A 21,012-nucleotide genomic window follows, 5' to 3' on the forward strand; every position below is an offset into this window, starting at 1 on the left:
CCCACAAGACTGCCCAGATGCCTCATTTCTGACATAAAATCATATAGCCTACCTTAAGTATTCATGTTATTTACTAGACTTGATTTTGAATTACTCTTGGTTATTATAAAAATTAAAAAAAAAATCAAGTACATGATACAAAACCAGCAAGTGTTATCAATGAGGAGGATATTTACAATAACGATAACATTTATATATGCATATATATTTATATAGTGCTTTAAAGTTTACAAAGCACTCTACAACAACCCTGAAGTAGGCAATACAAGTAAGATTAACCTCACTTTATAGAGGAGAAAAGTTCTGGGAAGTTAACCATCTTACCCACAGTCATACAGGCCCTAAGTGGCCAGACTAGGATTCAAATCCAGGTCTTGCTAACTCCCAACCTAGAGCTCTTTCTCCTAGCTACAACACATAGCACATTCTGAATAATTTTAAAAGAAGAAATAAAAAGGTAACTCTTACGAATGGGGTCAATGGTTAGATGATTGTTATTGTTCAGTCATGTCTGTCTCTCTGTGACCCCATTTGGGGTTTTCTTGGCAAAGTTACTTGGATGGTATGCCATTTCCTTCTCTAGCTCATTTTACAGATGAGGAAACTGAGGCAAACAGGGTTACATGACTTGCCCAAGGCCACACAGCTAGTAAGTGTCTGATGCTAGATTTGAACTCAGGAACCTTCCTGACTCCAGGTCCAGTGCTCTATCTACTGTCCTAGTTAGATGGCTAGGATCTGTTAAGTTTCTTATCTTTCTTTTTTTAAAAATCAGTCACATAACTTTACCTTTACCAGCCAAATCTTATATGAGCTGCACAGTGCTCAGGGCACTGTGAACATTCAAATATTGTATAAGATTTTTTTTTTTAATTTAAGGCCTTCTTTACATGAGAAAGCAATAACAAAATACAAACTGAATGAAAAAAAACCGGACTACCTCTTTAAACCTCTGCCCTTTGGAGGCTTGCCAAAGGTCAGACTACAAACTCTCAAGACCATCACAGCTAAGAAGTCAGGCAATGACCTTCCCACTGCTGCTACCAATTTCAGTTCTTAGGGTTTCTTACCTGCTTCTGATGTTGCTGTGGATGGAGGTAGTGGTGGGGGAGGTGGTGGCGATGGTACTGAGGAAGGGGTTCCGGAGACTTGTCCCACATAGGTGTTAGGACTAGCTGTTGCCTCTGCCACTGCAGCCAATGTCCCAGAGGCCACAACTGGAAGAATGGAGATGTCCCCATCCCCTTTCTTCTGGATTTTAATGGTCCCTTGTTTCTCCAGTTCATGAATCTTTTTTTCCAGGGTAGACTGCCTTTGAATGGCTTCTTCTTTTTCTTTGACCATTTTTCTCAATGTGTGAACTTGGGTGTTTGCATCTTTGTAGATTTCCTGCAAAAGAACTCAGTCAAGAACCTATGACAGGAGAACCAGGACTGCTAGCAGCACTGCACTGGAAAACAACTGAGGGTGGCCCCTGCAAAGGAACATTTCTAAAATCTGAAGGTGAAGATATAGATGTCAATATAAATTATGCAGAGCTCTATAAGAAACAAGAAAAGTGCTCATTACTGATATACAATATGCACCATATTTTAATTCAGTGTTCATTTGTATATAATAGCACTTTACACTACAACAGTCAATTGCCAATTAGCCATGGGTGGAAAAGAAGCGAGGCATAGATCATCCAAAAAGAATTTTAAATTTTAAGTTGACTTTGGAACAAATCATATAATTTCCTTTTTCAAGTAGGTAATTGCCTTTCCTAATTGTGCTCTGCATCAGCTAATTATAAAATTAGGTTTAGCTTCCCAAGATTATACCAGGTGAAAAAAGGAAGGAAATGGCCCAAGAAGCATGTTGGAGGGAAGCCAGGTTGGATTCAAAATATACCCAGGGATAATGCACAAAATAGTTCATGAATAACCAGAGGTTGACTGTACTTGGTTTGTTGCATAGATCCTTATAATTTCTCCCTGGCCAAGATTCAGGGCTCACTGTTGCTTATCCTCATTTTCTAGAGGGTGATATGGATAACAAAATAATCCAAAGACTGTATCACCAAGTGATCATTTCTAGAGTCCAGGTTTTAAACAGAAAAGAAAGTTACTACCACTTTAAGCAAATGCAACCCTCCTCCCCAACCTCAGTCCCTTCTTAGCGGGGTCTGAAGAGGGCCTTATATAGACCTTGCTTGCAGGGACTTGCGTATGTGATCTCTTAGCCTAGACCTCCAGCAGACAGTCAAACATTCTTCACACCCTGTCTACTATTAACAACATGGGGATCTCCATGTGAATTAAGTCCATATGTTAAAACTTGGTTTCTATGGTGTGCCAGAAAGTAAACTCACTGGAGTTAACTGCAGGAGATATAAATATATCTAGCAAAGTACCTAGATTTGATAATCATCGCATAAGTCCTCTGTCATTTTATTAACAGTGGTGTATGTAAAGTGCAGGCCATGAACTAGAAGCCTTTGACAACCTTTGACTTTTTATGCTATGCATGGCTCCAAGCACATGGCTGGCACTTCAGAACTACTTAAATCACCACGGAGAACAAAAGCAATGCCAAATAAAATATCTGAGCTTGTTGACAATAAAAGGGATTTATTTTGAATTTTTCGTTAGATGCCACTGAGTCCTGTCTATGTTATGATTTCATTGTTTCCATGGCAGCCAAGAAATCTGGTTTCAAATGGAATTAAAGAAAAGCAATGCAAAGAAACTTAAATCCTAATTTAAAAAAAAGTGGCATCAATCAGATTCATATTGTGTTTATATTTCCAACCAAATGCAATACTGCACACAACTGACTCATGCCATTGCCAGATGAGAAAGGATGGTTAGTGCCAATCCTTTGCTAAGAAAATACTGAACTCTTAGTACCACGTTTCACATATTTGGGTATATCAGCTCTTGCTCTACATGTCCACTTATCTGTATATCATCTCATCCTATAAACACGTTGTATCATTCTATTCTCCTGAAAATTATTTATTCTACATCCAACAGGATGAAAGCTTGAAATCACTCCCTGGAATTTTGCATCTGGGCAAACTGTCATTGTCACACTTACTCGGACAACATCCAACTCCTTGTTTCTCTGCATGAGCTGTTTTTCCAGTTCCACAATCTTGGCCATGGCTTCATTCTCTGTGTCTTGCAGCTTTTCAGACAACTGGAAGAGTTTAAAAAGGAGCTATATCACTATACAACATGGTCAAGACACACAAAGAGTTACCTACTTCTAGGGTTCAGAAAACACTTCTCACTGTTATCCTGCCTTAGTACAGTGATTCTCAAAAAATATGATCAGTACATCATGAGAGTTTTCTAAGTCATCACTGGATTATCACAGACTATTAAGATTTATAGTATGATTATGTCTATTTTTTCTATGGGCAAGAACAATTACTTATGATAATTATAAATAGAAATGAGTTCATGAGTTCGTCAAAAGCAGTCCTCTTTCTATTCATTCTGATGAAGAACAATGACCTATGGGGTTTCCTGCCCCTACCAAAGTATGCCACCTCTCTTTGTAGACTGATTTACAACCTGAAAATTAAGTATGGAAGACACTAATTGGAAACAAATGAAAAAAAAAGTACGTGTGTGTGTGTGTGTGTGTGTGTGTGTGTGTGTGTGTGTGTGTGTGCATTTGAAAGAGAGACACACACAGAGAGACATAGAAGCCAGAGACAGACAGAGAGAAGAATGGGGAGAGGAGGGAGAAAAGGAAGAGGGAGAAAATGAGAATTTACAGTGCTGCTGTTTGGAATGGAGGTCTTTCAGGAAGGAAATACTGAGACTGAATTCATATCCTGAGGAGGATGTGCCAACTAAGTAACTATTATTTAGATATACAGGGAGATGTTACTGACTCAACTACTTGGTTTAAGTACAAGCAATGAAGATGCCGATTTTCAGCTTGCTTTGATGTTCTGTAAGGGTGCAGTGACCAAATACCTGGATTATATTTTCTTGAGGAATCAAGGAGAAGATGGATTATTCCCAGAAGGGGGCAACACTATTCTTTTTAAGGAGGGAAAATGCCTCAAGACAAATAACACGAAAGATACTTCATTTCTTGTCAATAGCTCATATTTACCATGAAAAGGTCTCACAGGGCTTCTAGTTAGGTCTCTATTTTCCCCTAAACTTAAGCAGTCTGAGATAACTTATTCTCCTCCTCCATCTAAAAGGATATTTCCAAAATAAAAAATAAATAAATAAAAGGATATTTCCTTCTCACTTTGAAGCAACCAAAACAGACAAACATACCATCATAGGATCATAGATTTAGAGAGGGAGGGGACCTTAGAGACCATCAATTCCAATCCTCTCATTTTACAGATGAGGAAACTAAAGTACATCAAGGCTGAGTAACCAACCAGACCAGGATCATCCAGCTAATAAGTGTTTAAGAGTGGGATGAAACCAAGTCTTCCTGACTTCGAGTCCAATCTCCAAAATATTACACACAATATAGTGCCATGGATAGCTAGGTGGTACAGTGAATAGAGTGCCAGACCTGGAGTCAAATTCCTGAATTCAAATCTGGCCTCAGACACTTAACAGCTATGTGACCCTAGGCAAGTCCCTTAACACTGTTTGCCGCAGTTTCCTCATCTGTAAAATGAGCTAGAGAAGGAAATGGCAAACCATTCCAGTATCTTTGCCAAGAAAACCCCAAATATGGTGAGGAAGAGTTGAACACAACTGATAATGACTAGATAATGACAGCAAAATATAGTGTCTTATACATCACAAAATGCTTCTTTCACAACAACCCAGTATTACAAGCACTGACCATCCTAATGTGGGATTGGGGGAGAGCTGGGATTTGGACCTGTGATTTCATTGTTATGGAAAATTCATGAAGATTGGCAATTCATAGGTCACTAAGAGTTTTCAAGTTTCCAGATTAACTTGACCAGAGTGACATAATTATTTAATGTCTGAGGTAGGTCTTGAATGTAGGTTTTCCCAATTCCAAGGCTGGCCTTCTACTGACTCACCACCCTTCGACTATCACTTATCCTCATTTTACAAACAAGGAAGCCGAGGCTCAGAGAAGCTGTGAATGCAAAGACTAAACTCGAACTCAGGTCTTTTGACATCAAGTAGAGGACTTCCTTATGCTACATAGGTTCTCAAAATTAAGCCTTGCATTTTAGAGCTCCTACTTTGACTCCTCAGTCTGCCCACATTCAAATGAAAAGCCACCTAGACTTTCTCAAACTGTTTCTGTTTTAGCGCACATGTTCATGCGAGAAGCCACAAGAACTCCAAGTACATTTGTATACAACACTAAATGGTGTTCTGCCCTGCTATGAGGAATTTGTAATTTCTGCACAAATGAGAATTTCTGGTCCAAAAGACAACTATTTATGGCTCAGGTTACCAAGTGATTCCAGCTGTAGCTTCAAATTAACTGAAACAAATAACTTGGAGCCCATTTACATTCTCATCAAGTAAACTTTAGTTAGCAGCAACGTTGCCTTCTGTGAAAACTCTCTGACTCAGAAAGGAGAGATGGTCTGCACTCTTGAACTTCATCATCCCGCCCACTGGACTCTATCATTAGCCCTGAATCTCACACCTCTCCAGTATCCCCTACCCCCGGGGTTCCTCCTTCCCTCTCGTTAGAGAGGATGGAGAATGTTGTGGAGGGCGTCTCCCAGATCCTCCATTTATTGAGGGGGCCATCTTAAAGGGGCAGCAATCTTATCATTTCCCCCTAGGCTACATTCCTGGACTTTATCATGCCCCCTTGCCAGGTTTCCTTTCCCTTTCCCTTCTTTTAGCTTTTTTTTATGTGTTGGTTTTCCCCAGTAGATTGTGAGCTCTCTAAGGAGAGGAACTGTCTTTTACCTTTCTCTGAATCCCAAGCACTTAGCACAGTGCCTGGCACATAGCAATACCTAATAAATGCTTACTGATTGATTGAATCATGAATGGAGACAGGTCAATTTTATCCAAAGAAAAGAAACAAGAGACAGGCCTGTTGATTTCTTTGAAAATTATATCATTGGGGGCAGCTAAGTGGTGCAGTGGATAGAGCACTGGCCCTGGAGTCAGGAGGACCTGAGTTCAAATCTGGCCTCAGACACATAACACTCACTAGCTGTGAGACTCTCTGCAACTCACTTAACCCCAATTGCCTCACCAAAAAAAAAAAAAAAATTTGTATCATTGAACTAAATCCATTTATATCTTAAAACAAGTGCATGGTAGAAATGTGAAGGTATACAGCATGGTACAGATGATCTGTGACGTGCATAGAAATCATGCCTCATAGATATAGAGCTTAAAGGGGCCTCAGAGGTTACTTAATAGAAGGCCTTCGTTTTACAGAAGAGGAATCTGAGTTAAATGACAAGTAGCAGTATCTAGCAGACATGGGATTTGAAGCCAAATCCTTGACTCCAAATCCAGAACTCTTTCTACTACCCCCCCCACCCCATGCAACTCTCTTCATAGACTCTCATGTACAAATTCATGGGACTATTATTTACAATATGCAGGATCAAAGAGCTCATATATAAGTTGCATTTTTTTTTTAGTCTTCTGAGTTCTCTCTACCATCTCCCTCTCCTATAGCTGCCATCAAAAATTAAGATCACAGAATCATAGATCCAGAGCTGGAAAACATCTCAGAGGTGATCTAGTCTAACCTGCATTTTTTATAGATGAGGAAAATGAGGCCCATCAAAGTTAAGTGACTTTACCCATGATACAGAGATACTCTGATATATCAGAGGTGGAATATGAACCCAGATCCTCTGATTCCAAAGCCAAAGCTCTTTCTACTCACTGCGCTACTGTTCTTCCCTAGTCTGACTCAGTCAAAGTAAGTCAATTCAGGATAAGAAAACCTGCCTATTTTGAATGAAATCCCTGGAATGTTTGTTGTTGTTGTTCTTTGTGTCTAATTCTCCATGACCCCATTAGGGGATTTCTTGGCAAAGATTTTGCAGTAGTTTATCATTTCCTTCTCCAGTTCATTTTGCATATGAGGAAACTGAGGCAAACAGAGTTTAGTGACTTGTCCAGGGTCACACAGCTAGTAGGTGTCTGAGGCCAGATTTGAACTCAGGGAGAAGTCTTCCAGTCTCCGGGCCAATCACACTATCCACTACACCACCTCGCTGCCCGTGGCGCTATATAAATGTGTAATATCTGGAATCGACCAGAAAGGTTTTCCATGTTACCCCTCATATGGTTCTTGGCCCCAACTAACTACCCTTCTACTCTTCCTGAATTCTGCATGTTCACTTCCTGGAAGATCAATCTTGTTCCTAGTTTTGTGAACAGTGAAATATGAGTGAGGACTGTTTTTTTGTTGTTGTTGTTTGTTTGTTTTAGGGGAGGTGGGATGTATTTACATGAGAAATGTTTTCTTCCAGTTCTTCAACCCTCTCCAAGGCTGCATTCTTGGTTTCCGCATCTTCCAGCAAAGCTCCCACATCAAATACATTGTCCAGGTAAGCCTGAATCTGCACCTGAAGCTTGTCACTTTCTGTATGTTTCAGCTTCTGAAATTCAAAGCACATGGTCAATTGGAGCAGGCTTGGAAAGAGGAAGCAAACAGTGGCCATCCACCCCACATTTGTTTTGTTGATTTTTTGTTAAAAATGCCCAGTCCTCCTTCAGCCCCTCCATAAGAATTACACGGGGTCATCTCCAAGGCCATGTGGTCATTCCTATAGGGGATATGGCATCTAATAAATCAGTGCCCTTCACCCCAATGTGGAATACGTTTATATAGGTGAAATGAGATTAAAATGAAATATCAAAAACAGCGTTGAAGAGGGGGCAAAAAGACATCAAAAGTGTAACCTGAAATCTAAGGAGATTTTTGTATTGGGCAGGGGTTTCTGGCTGAGTAAAAGGTGGGAGGTTAGATAGCTTGATTCTACAGTGAATTCAGGACTTCTTGATTAACCCCTTGAGTCACAACACGGCACCAACCATTACAGCCCCTCAAAGCATGGTTCCTAGGAAACTGCTACCAAAGTCAACATAACCAAAGGATGCCTCAAGACTACAAAGAGAGCACAAAGAAAGAACCTGACGTTTCTTTCCCATACTCAGTGTAAACTGTTCCCTGATGCCAATGAAGATTAAGTAGAGTAATATATAGAGCACTGGACTTAGAGGCAGAAAGACTCAAATTAGAATCTTGTCCAGACAGCTACCAGCAGTGTGACCCTGGGCAAGTCATTTAACCTTTCTCAGAGTCAGTTTTCTCATCTATAAAATGGGGATAGTCCCAGAATAGTACATCATTCTACCCCAAGGGATCAAAGTCATTAGCTGGAGAGTGAGATAGAAGTCTTAGACTCTAGGAAAATCCATGCTTCTGGTCCACAAAGACCCTCATTTTGTTTCAAAGGGCAAGGGGGACATTAAATTAAAGGAATGGCTACTGCAAGCATTTCTTCCATTTCTTGGGTGTGACTGGATTCTAGTCCTACAAGCTGCAGTTTTAAAAAATGCTGAATTAGCTCCTGGGGATTTTCAAATTTTGATTTCATGTGCGGAAGAATATACTCAACACCAAGGATTAAGATCAATGACCTCTCTAGGGGGTCACCTGCAGACCCTTGCAGCCCTCCATCCCTTTGTTTAGAGACTATGTAATCAGATTAATGAGTGTGTGACCAGCAACCAAGATTTAGACAGTTGCAGATAGATGAGAAATCAAAAAGGAAATGTGAGGTTGGGAGCAGTGCTCTAGACTACTCATAAATAAAAAGTCAATACAACTACTGTTGGGAGCTGATAACACAATGCATTAGGCTTTAAGAGCGGATTCTGCGAAGTTATACCCTGCAGATATCCCAGGGGCATTTAGGCTCACTGTCTCAGCCCATTTGGGAAGTTTCAACCAGACTTTCTAAATCAGATTATGGTGGAATCTGAAGTCTAAAGCAGGACATAGGAACTTCAGGAACAAGGTAGGCACTCTGCAAGGGAGCATGAAGTCATACAGATATGGGACCATGCCTCTTCATACCCCTGCTCCCAGAATGAAAAACTTCTGAAGCAATAACCACCATCTAAAATAAAATGCGTCAGTTCCTGGGTAGGTTTCCCAAGTTGCTTCCAGCTTTATCTGTATGATATAACGATTTGCTATGCACTTGCAGTAGTCATGGTCTTTGACTTTTACTGCCCAGAAGGTGTCCTGGCGTAGCTCAAAGCTTGCACAGTCCAGTAGTCTGGGCTCAGAGCGAGAACAGAGGCTGGACTGCGCCCTCAGAAGCAGCTGCAGCTGCAGCAGCTTAGGGCATGTGTGGGGTTAGCTAACTCTGCTACTAAGAGGCTGCTGCTGGCAAGAGACAGGCTGAGGTCTCAGGAGCTCTGAAAAGAATCCAGTTTTATTGGCAGAGAAGCTCACAGAAGCAGAAGATCACGCAATACCCCGATTTGATCCCTTTAGACAGCATGGCAGCAGTTTGCTGGACCATATTGAGGTCCTGATTGGCTGAATAAGAATTGGAGAGTAATCAAATTCTTTTCACTTTGGAAATATGCTAATTAGAGGTGGTCACATAAATCAAATGCCATAGTACAGCCCTGTGGTCTCAGTAATACTCACATCCAAGTATTCATCCAGGCCTAATTTGGTGAATTCATACTGGAGATGAACTCTGAAATTCATATCTTCAACTGAATGGACTACAATATTAATGAACTGCATAGATGCCACCTGAAAGGAAATGAACTCGAGGTTAGAAGCACTTCAGCATCAGCCCCATCGCGCGCCTTCTCCACCCAATCCTGTGGGGAAGCTTTTCCAAGAAAACAATTTCTCATCTGACAATTTTGCAACCCTATTTTCATTCATTTCTCATCCTTGCCAGTGTGTTATGCTGAGCCCTCTCACCTATCTCCCCCTCTCTAATGAACTCCTAATCACAACTCCATACAAGTACTGATTTTACTCCCAAATTCCCTATGCCCATATACACCTTCTAACCCCAAAACCCTCCCAAGATTAACTAGGTTCCCACCATGGAAAATGAGTAATATAGATCACTCAATTCCATTTTCCTTTTGTAATAGAGAAACATATTTTTACAAAACATAATTAAAGATACCTTGATAACTATTTTTCCCAAGGTTGTTATGTAGTACCTTTCTACCGAGAAAGCTTAAGCCCTTGAGGAGAACTACATTTATTTTCCCTCTAAGAATGATTCCCATCTTCTGGGTTTTATGAATGTTTTCCTTGGTACATATTCTTCCTGTAGAGGTCATCTATCACTTAGTTGTAGCTGCTTATTTCTTTAAGGTACATAAACAGTCTCCACAAGGGTTAATTGTATAGAATACTACAGAGTAACCACAGGCCATAGGAGAATCTAGTCCCCCATCTGCAAAATGAAGGGACTGGACCACAGAAGCCCTAAGATTCCTTCCAGTTCTGATAGTCTGTATTTCTAGGTTATTTATAAAGATTCCATCACTGGTTTGTTGCCCTTTCCATGCTGAACATAGACAAACCAACAGAATCTTACTCTACTCACAGAAATTAGAGCTAAAAGGGAACTTGGAGGTCAGTTAGTCCAAATCTTCCATCTTACAGATGAGAAAAGTGATGAGCAGAGAGGAGGAGCAATTTTATCAAGGCCATAAAGGCCTTGGATAAAAGCCAGGATTTGAACCCAAGTTCCCTGACTTCAAATCCTATGCTCTAGATTGTACATGTACAACCCATATCAGATTGCTTGCCACCTGGGAGGTAAAGGACAGAGTGGAAATGAGGGAGGGTGAAAAAATTTGGAACTCAAAATCTTACAAAAAATGAATGTTGAATACTATCTTTACATGTAATTGAAAAAATAAAATACTATTTACAAATCCTGTACTCTTTCCAGCCTATGCTATTCTAAAGGAAATGATTTTGCATTATACCTTGTAGGAAGAACTTTCTAGTATTGAGGCTATTTAACTAAATCTCATCACCTAGGCCTATTCCTGGAAATTTTAAAGGTTTGGGACTTTTTGATTGTTCTGTGAAAGTGCTCCTCCTCCTTCTTTTTTATAAGCAGGTTTAAATCACCTGTTGAGGACCCTTCTCTTCAGTCCTCTGATGAGGGCAACTGGGGAAAAGAAGAATCCAGCTGCATTTCACAAGCACTCTTGACTTTTCTTTACTAAGACTCAGGCTGCTTCTCTTCTAAAGTGATTTGTTACATACCATTTTAAATAACATGTAGCTCTTGTTAAGACCAGATGGTGGTAGCAGGATTTCAAACGTTCACCTATTTGCTATTAACCATGTACTGCTCAGCGCAACAGAGCTGCCATATTTTTAATAAGCTCAATGACAAAAGGAAGCAACCCCACTAAAGAGCAGGATGAGAAACATAAATTCATTTGTGAGTGAAGGTGCAAGCATGTCCTTGGAGATATATATTTCATAGTTTTATGTTAGGAGCTTTCATTCAAACAATGCCTGCATATGCACACAATGGAAAGGATGAACACTTTTCTTTCAGCAAGTGAAATAGGCAGATGACTGACATGTGGATGTTTAAACATTTCTAATACAATTAACAATTTTGGTCCAATTAGGAAGGCTCAAAGGAATTTCTGAATTGGACTATGGTCCCAAACTACTGGGGGGAAATCCAGAATGTGGACTCTGTACCTTTTTAGAAACCATTGCTAATGTAAAAATTCACTGAAAAATATTAAAGCACCTCAGTAATTTCCACAGATTAACAAAGAAACTCAGTGTATAGTGAGTCCTAGTATCATGTTGCAGAAAGTTTTTTTAAAAGCAGAAGCTCAAAAAAAAAGCGGAAGCACATATGCTGTCAGATTATGTACCTTTCCTAAGCTTCTCTTTTCCTCTCTGATTTTGCAAAGTAATAATAGAGCAAGAACACATGTACACACACATGCAAAAATTGAGGAACTATAAGCAGCAAAAATAAAACAATATTATTCTGGAGGTTAAACATCTGTGATGCATCTTTCCCATATTTTGCTGTTAACAGTACAAACCACAAGAAATTTCACTAAGGCGAATTGGTCCTTTGTCTGATGTCCCATACCCAGGAATGAATGAAGTGGTGACTTTCCGCATGAGCGACCCAGGTGGCTCAGGGGCTGTCATGGGGAGTCAAGCCCAAACAATGTCATCTCTGGTCCAGGAGAGATTCCCCAGAGGAAACCGAGTTAGGTCAGGGAGAATCTGGCAGTCTGGGTCTACTGCTACTCTGAGGCCCTCTACTTCAGAAAATTATGCTCAGTGGTTAACTTACAATGATCAAGACATTAATTAATGTGCCATCCTATTCTTTTACTGCCTGCTGGAGACTTGGATAGTGTTCCATTATATGTTCTTTCATGTGCACCAGCCTGCTAGAAAAACCTGGCAAATGACTGATGCCTGACTGAAACTATTCTGTGTGTATGGAAAAAGGGGTGGGGGGAGAAGGGGAGCAACACAAAGCTGTTTAAATCTTATAGTGCCCTCCAATAAAACTGCAGTCGTTGGATTATTAATAGATGTTTATCAGAAGCTCAAGTTACAAAAATACATTCCCTTAAGCACTTCCATTTGAAATGTTTATCAACATATCCACCTCGTATGCCAATATATTATATCATTCTTCACATCTTGTGGCAACAGGATTTTGATGGTTTATACCGTATACCGTCAGCTTGGCTAGTACCAACCAAAGAATGCAGATGTTGCTAGATGATGCCAGCTCTTGCTATAAGTGCCATGTGATGACAGATGTAGGATCGTGCATGCCTTTGTGGGCAAGGAGCACTGGGCCTGATTTCTCTTTTTCCTAAGTGTGAATCTTCCTCCGATATGCTGCAAAGTTGCTCCTAGAGTCCTTTTTATGATATCATGCAATATATATGATACAGCAAAACATACTCATGCAACAAAGGAAACTGATAAATTAAAATAGACGTTCTGGGGTCTAACAATAACATGCTATACTCTTGTTTCATTATGTTTACTATGAATACATCATCTACATGTTTTCCCAAAATGGAGAAACTTTGTGTAACAATACATTGAATTCACTGCTAAAATAACTTACCATAAAATCTATGTTATTATCTTCATTTCTGAAATGTTCCATCAGCTTCTCAAAGCGTTGTTTTTCTCCACAAACCTGAAAAGACACACATATTTTCACCATGTACGTAAAATCTCTTTCCAGGGAGTTTCAAAATCACATTCAGAAATGATTAGAATTAACAGGCCTTTCCACAAAGTCAGTATTTTTTCTCTTTCTCATAGTGTACAATTCTTCTCTACGTCGCCCTAACTCCCATATCTGAATGTGGGCCAGGTTAAAAGTATCACAAAGCAATATTAGGTTTTCTCTGCATGTTGCTTTGATAGTCTAAAACTCTTTTTCAATCTGTTTTTGTTTCACTGGCAGCCTGTGTGAGCCACCTAATTCTGAAATATGTGCCTAGACCCTAGAAAATTGGTGAAAAAACAAAGAGCAGAAATGTTTGTAAAGTCATTTTTAAAATTCTTGCTTCTCAAAATGCTCAGACTCTTAGGGATGACTCTGAGATGGAGTCTCCCAGGAGGAGTCAATTAGACATATTTGAAAGTATATTAACCCTTTCAGTCCACAGGGACACTGCTGGGCCGGAGAGCAATTAACTAAGTAGTAGGGGCTCGAAATGTGTGAACATAGATAAATAATGGACATACTACAGGGCTGTTGTTTTAAATTTAACTTCTCATGATAGCCATTATGTCAATCAGTCAGCCAATCAACAATTTATTAAACACTATGTGTCAGACTAAACACCAGGGATATAAAAGGAAGGAAAAACAGTCCCTGTCCTCAAGGAGTTTACAATCTAATGAGGGTAACACCACATAAATCAATAGATATAGGTGAGATACAGAGAGTCAATGGCAAGTGATTTCAGAAAAAAGGGTTCTAGCATCTGAGAAGCCCAGGAAAAGCCTCCTGCAGCAGGCAGAGCTCAATCTTGAAAGCAACCGAGGATTCTAAGAGGTAGAGGTGAAAAGGGAAAGGATTTCAGGCAGAGTGGATGTGTCTGAGCCAATGCAAAAGTAAAATATGGGGGTGGAATGTTGAGTTCAAAGAACAGATGAGTGGGAATAGTATGGCTAGATCACAGAGCATGAGGAGGGCAGTAAAGGGTAAGTAGAGTCTACTGAGCACATGAGCACCAAGATGAGAGAGACTAAATGGTTTACACTGCAACCTTATAGAGACCTACTCTAGTCATCAAAGAGCCTCTTTAAAAGTTCAAATGAAATGTAACGGTTCTTTTTTTTGTTGACTTCCTCATCTCTCCTTCTTCTACCCAAATCACATCTCCAAAGGCTAATACTAACAGACACCACTAATAGCTGTTAATATGTCACAGATTTAATCCAAGGGTTTACATCTGTAAAATGAGGGGAACCTCCAACATCCCTTCTTGCTTTAACATAAACCCTATGTAAAACTGATACCCAAACCATAGAAAATTGTCACCTGGTAGAAAAATAAAGGATTCTGGTTGAAGCATCCCATTTTTAAATTCAATTTCTTCAATACTTAGAGGATCTCTGATTTTTTGAGGGTACCCACTCCAGTGATGCAAATTTTGACCCTAACATACATACTCCAGGATATGGCTACGATAGCCAAAACATTCATTATCGGGGCAGCTAGGTGGCGCAGTGCATAGAGCATCCGCCCTGGATTCAGGATGACCTGAGTTCAAATCCGGCCTCAGACACATAACACCTAGTAGCTGTGTGACCCTGGGCAAGTCATTTAACCCGGTTGCCTAGCCAAAAAAAAACCCCAAAAAACACATTCATTATCTATCAGTGCTCTCTCTGCAGGATATTTCCTTTTCAATCTTCCCCAAATCTTGATTTATATAAAACATTGGATCTTTGGGTTTGATGCTACTGGATTATGAACTCAGAATAGAATCTATATTTTTTTAGGGTAGGGACTGCCTTACCCATCTCTGTTTCTCCCTTAGTTGACTGGTATAGTGCACTGAACTCAATAGGAGTTTAATTTACATTTGCTTATTGAAATAATAGTCCTTTGTTGTACAACATGGGACCTATATTTAAAGTCTGTCCCACTTGGTAAGATCTGCCAGAACTAATGGGTCTCCCAGAACCTAGGGTCATCTCCCCAGCCACAATGAAGCATTGTAGCAGGACTTTCAGCAAAGAAAACTCAGGGATATTATGTCTTAAAAAGTCATCCCTGAGGAATTTTTTACTGAACATGAACTCTGCAGTGATACTTCATTGCTATTTATTTAAGCTATGCCAAATTAAAGGAAGTGAAGTTATATCGCTTAGAGAAGGGACAGCCAATATCCAACAGCCAAGTCCCCCAATGGGGGACTTTATAATTACCTTAAAATGTATGAAGGATTTATTACATTGGAGGAGGAGGAACTGCTATTCTCCATCTTTTTTTTTTTTTTTTAAAGGCAATTGGGGTTAAATGATTTGCTCAGGGTCACACACCTAGTAAGTGTCATAAGTGTTTGGTCTGAAGGCAGATTTGAACTCAGGTCCTCCTGACTTCAGGGCCGGTGCTCTATCCACTGTGCCACCTAGCTGCCCCAATCTTTTCTAAGGCTGCAACAATGCTCATATTTCAATAAAGACAAAATTAGCATGAAGATTGTTAGCCATAGGAGTGGGTTACAGAGCAGGTCATAATACAGAGCAAGAATCATAAATCTAGAACTAGAAGGCACATCGGAGACCATCCAGTACCATCCCCTCGACAGAACAATTGCCCTGTTAACACTTAACAATCGACAAATCCATGCATCTAAGTTAGTTTAGGAATGATCTGATATGGATGCATCTATGAGGGATTTCTAGCTCTAAAACTGTCCCACTTTTATCTTTTCCTCAAACAACTATACTTACTCTGCACAACAGTAGTGCCTTTCACTAGATATTAATTGCCACCTATATAACTTGTGACGTTACAACAAACTCTAGTAGCTAAAAAAAGTGGTGTAACATCAGGGCCCGGTTCATGAGGGGTCTGGAAAGGGGGATTGAGATAGAAGAATCCTAGTGTAGAAGACTTTAAAACAGGTTTGTCAAGACTACTCTGCATGGAATCCAACTATCCCTTTCCAGTCTGTGAGGATGTAAGCCATGGACCCAGGTGTCACCAACAGTGCAAGAGGGTCCCGAGACACTCAAATATTCATCTATAACCAACTCTTTCCCCCTAGCTCATCTATGAGCCTCACCTTTACTTGTACTAACCTAGAAACTTAGTGGAATCAATCCATGGGCACAATCCAGAAAACGGTCATATTACTGTAGTGCACATTAACTGGCTCAACCAACCAATCGATCAACAAAAGAGTATTTAGTGTTGACTATGTGCCAGACACTATGCCAGGAACTGGACATAAAGCTTTAAAAATTAAATATAGGCCCAAGCCTCAAGGAGCTTAGTACTCAATCTCTGAAAAAAGCATAATATGTAGAATTATAAGAGCTGAGTTTAAATTCCAGTTCTTCCCTTCCCTACCTTTGTGATTTTCGGGAAGTCACTTTGCCCCAAAATGAGAATTCAGACTAAGTGATATCTAAGGTACCTTTTGGTTCTAATGCCTAAATTTCCATGTTCTTATTTCCTTTTCCTGCCTCAGGCTACACCTTGTACTACAAACATCTTAGGGTCCATGGGGACCTAAGGACCCAGGTTAAAGGATTTATAACTTATTTAGAAGAAAAAATATTTCCTGTATATAAATCATAGACCTTGGAATCAGGAATGGAGAGTTTGAATCCTGGCATAAATATTTACTAGTTGGGAGGTCACAGACAAAGTCACTGAACTTCTCAAAGACTCAATTTTTCCATCTGCAAAATGGGGATAATATCGGTACTCCCTAAATCATAGGCTTGATGGAGCGAAAGCACTTAAAAAGTTTAAAAGTGCTGTATAAATTAGTTATTGAGTCCAATTTCCTCAACTGACACATCATAGGATCACCAATTCATAAGGACCTTAGTTAGCATTCATCTAGTCCAATGTCTCCCTTCCCCCCATTTACTAGATGAAAAAACTGAAGCCCAAAAAAGTCAAATAACTTGCTCAAGGTCACACAAATAGCACATGACTGAGGTGAAATTCAAACCCAGATCCCTGACTCCAAACCCCAAGCTTGTTCTTCTATTCTGTATCCAGTGGCACGCAGCATGTGTTACAGAAATTTTTTCTCACCACCAGATTCTGTGCCCAAAATGCAAACCAAACAGCCCCTCAAATGAAACAAGAAAGGTGCGTGAGGTCGGCATGCAACAGGATTCGTCTGAAGGTAACACGTGCAGAAGCGTGTGGTGACTTTGTCATCAATCCCAGCAAAGAATAAGGAAAAGCACAAAGTCCAAGCCTGAGAGTGTCATTCTGATCTCCCCCCACCCCAAAACAAAAACAAAGCAAAATTTATTATCAGAGGTAACTTCGAAGTAGAAAGTAATGTTTTATGGTCTATAATATATTTGATAACTTCCAGCTTTTTCCATAAACATGCCAGTGATCTGAGCAATTTAAAATGTGAATAGTCCAATAAATAGTTGTGTATTCCAATGTGAGACTGCATGGTCTAATGGAAAAGGCATAGGACTTGGAAGCAGAAGCCATGGATTCAAATACAGACTCTGCCACTTACCATCCATGGCATCCTGGACAAGCCATTTACCCATTTGAATTTCAATGCCATCATCTGTGAAATGAGAGTAATAATATTTGCTCCATCCATCTCACAGCATTGTTGTAAACTGAACAGCAGTTATTACTGTCATCCTCTTCATCACAGGGTGATGGTAAATGGTTGCAAATTTCCCTGGGATGTAATCTGCCTTAACTGGCTTGCAGCGTTAGAGGAAGAAGACCAATTAACTTTTTCGATTAATCCTATGCTATTAGTATAAATCAGATTCATCACCAGCAATGAAATTACTTATGACATTCTAGTCCCCCAAATGTTAAAATGTCAAGTTATTAACCAATTAACACTAGCTAATTTAGGTTAGGTATAAAAATGACTGATTGTTAAATGGATAACTAATCACTTTTGCTTGTGGTCTAATTAAAAGCAAGATATCCAACCGTCTGGGACAGTTTAAGTGTTGTTTTGTCTGCACATCTTTTCCAGGTCAATAACTCTATGAAGCAAGACTTCATTTCAATTGCTTGCTGCTTCTGTTGATTTCAAACTCATGCTCTCTTCTAATGCCAATAATGAACAAATTCCCCAGGGGTGTCATCAAAGGATTCCTTTAGTTTTACTTCAAAGGGTAAGGACATTGGTGTAAGGTAAGGACACTGGTCTCATCTGGATGGTAGATAACATTAATGGTATCAATTATATTTATATAAATATCGTAACAGTTTCCCTTGTTATCTTGTTGGATTCTCACAACAAACCTATCAGATAGGCAGGGACTCAAGCTGTTGTACTAGAAAAGGCATTGGATTTGAAATTAGGAGATGTGAACTCATATCCAATAATTACTAGCTATGGACAAATCAGCTTAGCTTTTTTAAGCTTCTCTTTCCTGGAATATAAAATGGAAATAGTACTTTATAAACACATGTTATGTAAATATGAATCATTATCTCCATTTTACAGATGAAGAAATTAAGGTTCTAAGAGTTTAGGAAACAACTTGTCTAAGGTCACCCTTAAATGACCACTTAAGTCACCAATCACGGATCAAAATTGATACTAGTACAACATAGACCGTAAGTTATAGAGAAGTTGTTGACTTGCACTGATTAACTTGCAGAGGGATTTTCCTCATCATGCATTCCCCAATACCTATGAAATTATTTGTCTAGACCAAAAACAAACAACCCCCTCACACAAAAATTGTCTATATTTCTACCAGTCTTTTTGCTCATTAACTGCAAAATAGTTCATTAAAGCCCTAAATTCCCCTCTCAGGAATGTAATTACTCAAAATAGGTATCACAGGAATTCAAGAGAAACTGACTTAAACTCTAATGCCGAAGTACACTCAATAGAGAAACTAACAAATAATCAAGGGTCCAGTCTAGAAGAGTTCATAAAACATTCCATATGGATAGTCAAAGAAAATGTTGACAAAAGAAAAATAGCAAGCAATTTATAGACTGCTAATCAAATGAAAAACCATCCAACCCCAGGGCAAGTGATACTGGAACAGTTCACACTAGGTAAAGTCAGTAAATCATTGATGCTAGCCTAGTGGAGTGAAGTCAGCATTGAGCAAACCCTTGGCTGTCAATGTTTCTTCATGAACCTCTCATTCTGTCATCAGATGAATCAATGTTAGGAACATGTGTATTATAAGAGGTAGAGAAATGCCTTTAATTTTCCAAAATAAATTGGATTGTTTTAAATAGTCATTAGATTTACAGATGATCGAGATTTTATGAAATGAATCCTCACTGCATGAAACCATGTGTTATCATTTAGGTCTGAACGCAACTCCAGCCTCAGGTGAATGAAAGAATAATGTAATTGACTAGTATCATTATGGCTTTCCACTGTGAAAGGGTTAAAGGGGTCCTAATTAGCTCTCCAAATTGTTTGTCTGTACAAAATCTTATATTGCTGTGCAGTCAATTGTAAGTAAGTAGGCATTGGAGGACTGTGTTTGCTTGTACTCATTCATAAGAACAACCCAGTTTCAAGAACCACCCACCACTTTTCAAGGCAAAGAAGTGTCTTATCAAGGTTCACATTTTTATCCATATTACCTCAGTGTTCATTAGACAAATATATTCTGGAATACTACAGGAAATGGCAAGATACATTTAATGAAGGTTGGTAAGAGACATATCCCACATCAAAAGAAAATAGTATTGGCTCATACAGTTCACATCTGGAACACCACCACCACCACCACCACACTTAAAATAAAGCAGTAATGATTAGAGTGACTCTTTCTATTTTTACAATTGATTAATTTCTTGAAAACTGGTGGAATAAAAAATGTGAATTTTAAGTTGTTTTCAGAATGTGAGAAATATTTGATCAGTGATCCTCACAAGAATTTATTCCAAGGGTCTCCTCAAAGTATATGATATGATTAATAAAACCAGAAAAATATTTCCATTTATTTTATAGATTATTTACATTACAGGTTCCACCACCTCTTCTTATAAGTTTTTAGATTAAAATTTTACTATTGTGCTACTGAACTTGGTCATTTCCACTTTTAATCTTCTTCATCTTTCCCTCATCCCCCCCTACATACAAACCTATTCCATCTAATCATTGCTGTAAATTCCCTATAACAGCTAGGTACTCAGAGAGAGAAACTCACAAGGAAGGCTGGAGGGCACCTTTTTTGCCCAAAAGGACCCTTACAGTGCTGGAGGTCCTCTCAAAAAGCAGAAGACTCCTCTTTTCTGAGGTCAATATATTTGCAAAATTTGAGATCCAGCACAGTGGCGCAGTGTATAATGTTGGCCTTGGCATCAATAAGACCCACGCTGGAATCCTGTCTCATTTACTGTGTGATACTGTGTAAAGCACTTAACCTTTCAGCCTCAGTTTCCTCAATTATAAAATAGGGACAATTATAGAGCACCTATCTCTCAGGATTGCTGTGAGGAAAGAGGAAAGAAGTGTGGAACAGTAGCATAATAATATGTAAAGCTCTTTATAAAACTTAAAATGCAATACAAATACTGACTATTATTGTTATAGAGTTCAAACTCATGCTGTTGGTAGGAGAGATGACCAGAAATCAAATGAGGAGGTGTTAACAGCATACAGTTAATATCCAGCCATTCCAGTGAGGAGAAAGAGTTGAATAATGTGCTCATACCTCCATACAGGCACAGAAATACACCAGAGTACCTCCCAACAGACCCTCACAGAAAAAACACCACACAAACCTGACTCAAGAAAGAAGTTTAACCATGCTGGCTAGGGGTACAGAACACAACTGCCAAACCACTATCTCTTTCACATC

The 21,012-nt window shown here is 39.3% G+C and overlaps 1 protein-coding gene across 4 annotated transcripts in view; it reads right to left on the minus strand.

The window, feature by feature from the left end:
- LOC114045698 (formin-like protein 2) overlaps window positions 1-21,012 on the minus strand; it is a 371,038-nt gene that overhangs the window by 31,927 nt on the left and 318,099 nt on the right. For all 4 annotated transcript variants that reach the window (XM_027865807.1, XM_027865809.1, XM_027865808.1 and 1 more), the window contains exons 10-14: window positions 13,091-13,165; window positions 9,616-9,726; window positions 7,397-7,546; window positions 3,082-3,183; window positions 1,071-1,389 (exon numbers count right to left, since the gene is read on the minus strand). In XM_027865807.1, the coding sequence (XP_027721608.1) occupies window positions 1,071-1,389; window positions 3,082-3,183; window positions 7,397-7,546; window positions 9,616-9,726; window positions 13,091-13,165 (757 nt within the window). The remainder of the gene's footprint in view (window positions 1-1,070; window positions 1,390-3,081; window positions 3,184-7,396; window positions 7,547-9,615; window positions 9,727-13,090; window positions 13,166-21,012) is intronic.

Source organism: Vombatus ursinus, unplaced genomic scaffold (genome assembly GCF_900497805.2).
Source record: "Vombatus ursinus unplaced genomic scaffold, bare-nosed wombat genome assembly UNPS02014779.1, whole genome shotgun sequence".
NCBI lineage: Eukaryota > Metazoa > Chordata > Mammalia > Diprotodontia > Vombatidae > Vombatus > Vombatus ursinus.